We start from the raw sequence: 2,500 nt of genomic DNA on the forward strand, positions 1-2,500 counted from the left end.
TAACCCGACCTTGCTGGTGCTCTGTTCATAAATCATCCCCAGCATCACTCTTCTGATCTTAGGATAACACTATACTGCCTCGGCAATTTAACCGATATTGTTGACGCTCGTGCTTTCCGTCCGGTCTTCCAATATTCAACCTTAATCACTCACTCAGGCCATACAACACTATGTTTGAAAAAGTAACACATGCCCAAAACCTTACGTTAAGTATTATCTTTCGCTCGCAAGAAGGGCCTGTCAAGTATTAACCGTCCTCACTGAGCTCCATTTTTTGCTTCTCCTGAAACCAACTTGACTGAAATACTTACTCTGTGCCGTGCGTTTGATCCCCTTTTCATTCTTATAACAAGTAAATCTTTACTTATTCATCTCATATTCGATTTTTTGAAAAGTATGTTGTTTTTAATTAATGTGAAGCATAGGATAAAACTATTTTTCTCCTAATGATTTGTTTAATATTTAGTTAAATTTCTTATTGCATTAGAGAAAATGCCCTGATATAATATCGAATGAGAAAGAGAGAGAGAGAGAGAGAGAGAGAGAGAGAGTGAGGGAGAGATTAAGAGAGAGTGAGTGTGTGTGTGTGTGTGTGAGAGAGAGAGAGAGAGAGAGAGAGAGAGAGAGAGAGAGAGAGAGAGAGAGAGAGAGAGAGAGAGAGAGAGAGAGAGAGAGAGAGAGAGAGAGAGAGAGAGAGAGAGAGAGAGAGAGAGAGAGAGAGAGAGAGAGAGAGAGAGAGTGAGTGTGTGTGTGAGAGAGAGAGAGAGAGAGAGAGAGAGAGAGAGAGAGAGAGAGAGAGAAAAGAGAGGGGGGTAGGGTCTAAAGTAAACGCAATAGCCGAGTTGTGAATGGATGAAAGCAACCATGAACCGTCCGCCCGTGTACGTGTCCCTTAATGATCTCACTCTCCGCCCCTTTACAGGTGGTGACCATGGCTACGTACTCTTACTTCGGGTTCGCCATTCTGGGTCGCCAGTTCCTCGACACCTCCCAAGGCTACGACAAACACAAGATTGACTTCTACATTCCGATTTTCACCTTGTTGCAGTTTATCTTCTACGTGGGATGGCTCAAGGTGGCCGAGTCGCTGCTCAACCCTTTCGGGGATGATGACGATGACTTCGACACTTCCGACTTCCTGGACCGGCACTTTGAGGTTGCGTCATCCCTTTGGTTCTCACACGCCCGCTCGCCCGTATACGTAGATGATGTAGATGAAAGAATGACGGGGGATAACAGGGAAATACAGGAAAATGCCGATGACCTTTTTGCTCTATCACCTTTACGGGGTATGACGTTGGAGATTAAACACACGATGACCTCGGACGACCTCGTGGTGTCCTCGACAGCAAGGGCCACCTCAAAGAGTGGTCTTCGAACTCCATATCAGAGGAGATGTGGCAAAGGAAGATGGTGGTAGAGCTGGCATAGGCGATAGAACGAAAAGGCTATCGACGAATTCGTTTGTTTTCCTGTTTTCCTGTAGCATAAATCTATTAAATGTATTAGTCTATTTTTCCATCTATCTCTACATAGATTAATTTATATATATAAATATATATATATATATATATATATATATATATATATATATATATATATATATATACACATATATACATATATATATATATATATATATATATATATATATATATATATATATATGTGTGTGTGTGTGTGTGTGTGTGTGTGTGTGTGTGTGTTGGTGTGTGTGCTTGTGTGTGTGTGTGTGTGTGTGTGTGTGTGTGTGTGTGTGTGTGTGTGTGTGTGTGTGTGTGTGTGTGTATGTGCGTGTACGTGTATTTATGTCCAAATCCAATTTGAATAGAATAGTCTCCGATATCTGAACCTATACATCACCAGTGTTACAAAGAGGCGCTTTTGCCTCTCCCCTCGCCCGACGCCCATGTGCCAACATACCATCCTTTGTCCGGCAGGTTTCGTACATGATCGTGGACGTGATGCACAAGACCTACCCGGAGACCCTCAGCAACTACTGGGACAACAACTCCTTCCAGTTGGTCTCCACCCCCAACGCCAGCGACCAAGGCAACAAGAGTAATTCCCACAGCAAGCGATCGACCAACTCCCAGAAGAATACCAAGCCTGAGAAACTGTCTCCGGTGATTAAGGTAAGGAGTGGGAGGGAGTGGGAGGGAGGTGGAGGGGGAGGGGGGGAGGGGGAGGGAGTGGGAGGGAGAGGGGGATGGAGTGGGAGGGAGGTGGAGGGGGAGGGGGGGAGGTGGAGGGGGAGGGGGGGAGGTGGAGGGAGTGGGAGGGAGAGGGGGATGGAGGGGGAGGGAGGTGGAGGAGGAGGGAGGGAGTGGGAGGGAGGGAGGTGGAGGGGTAGGGAGGGAGGGAGGGAGGAGGAGAGGGGGAGGGAGGGAAGATCAACTAATGCTGTAGTTTTTCTCCTGCGACGAGCTTGGCAAGCGAGGTAACGAGAATATCCTACCAAGCTCGGAGGTCGCCACTGGGAACCACTCGTAGGAGTTGA

General features: G+C 46.6%; 1 protein-coding gene across 2 annotated transcripts in view; it reads left to right on the top strand.

Moving 5' to 3' along the window:
- Window positions 1–2,500, top strand: part of LOC122264954 (bestrophin-2) — a 52,285-nt gene that overhangs the window by 46,913 nt on the left and 2,872 nt on the right. For both annotated transcript variants that reach the window (XM_043034075.2, XM_043034076.2), the window contains exons 7-8: window positions 923–1,156; window positions 1,941–2,135. In XM_043034075.2, the coding sequence (XP_042890009.1) occupies window positions 923–1,156; window positions 1,941–2,135 (429 nt within the window). The remainder of the gene's footprint in view (window positions 1–922; window positions 1,157–1,940; window positions 2,136–2,500) is intronic.

The sequence above is a fragment of the Penaeus japonicus genome, unplaced genomic scaffold (assembly GCF_977035675.1).
Source record: "Penaeus japonicus unplaced genomic scaffold, GWHDUDI00000001_assembly GWHDUDI00000002, whole genome shotgun sequence".
Taxonomy (NCBI): domain Eukaryota; kingdom Metazoa; phylum Arthropoda; class Malacostraca; order Decapoda; family Penaeidae; genus Penaeus; species Penaeus japonicus.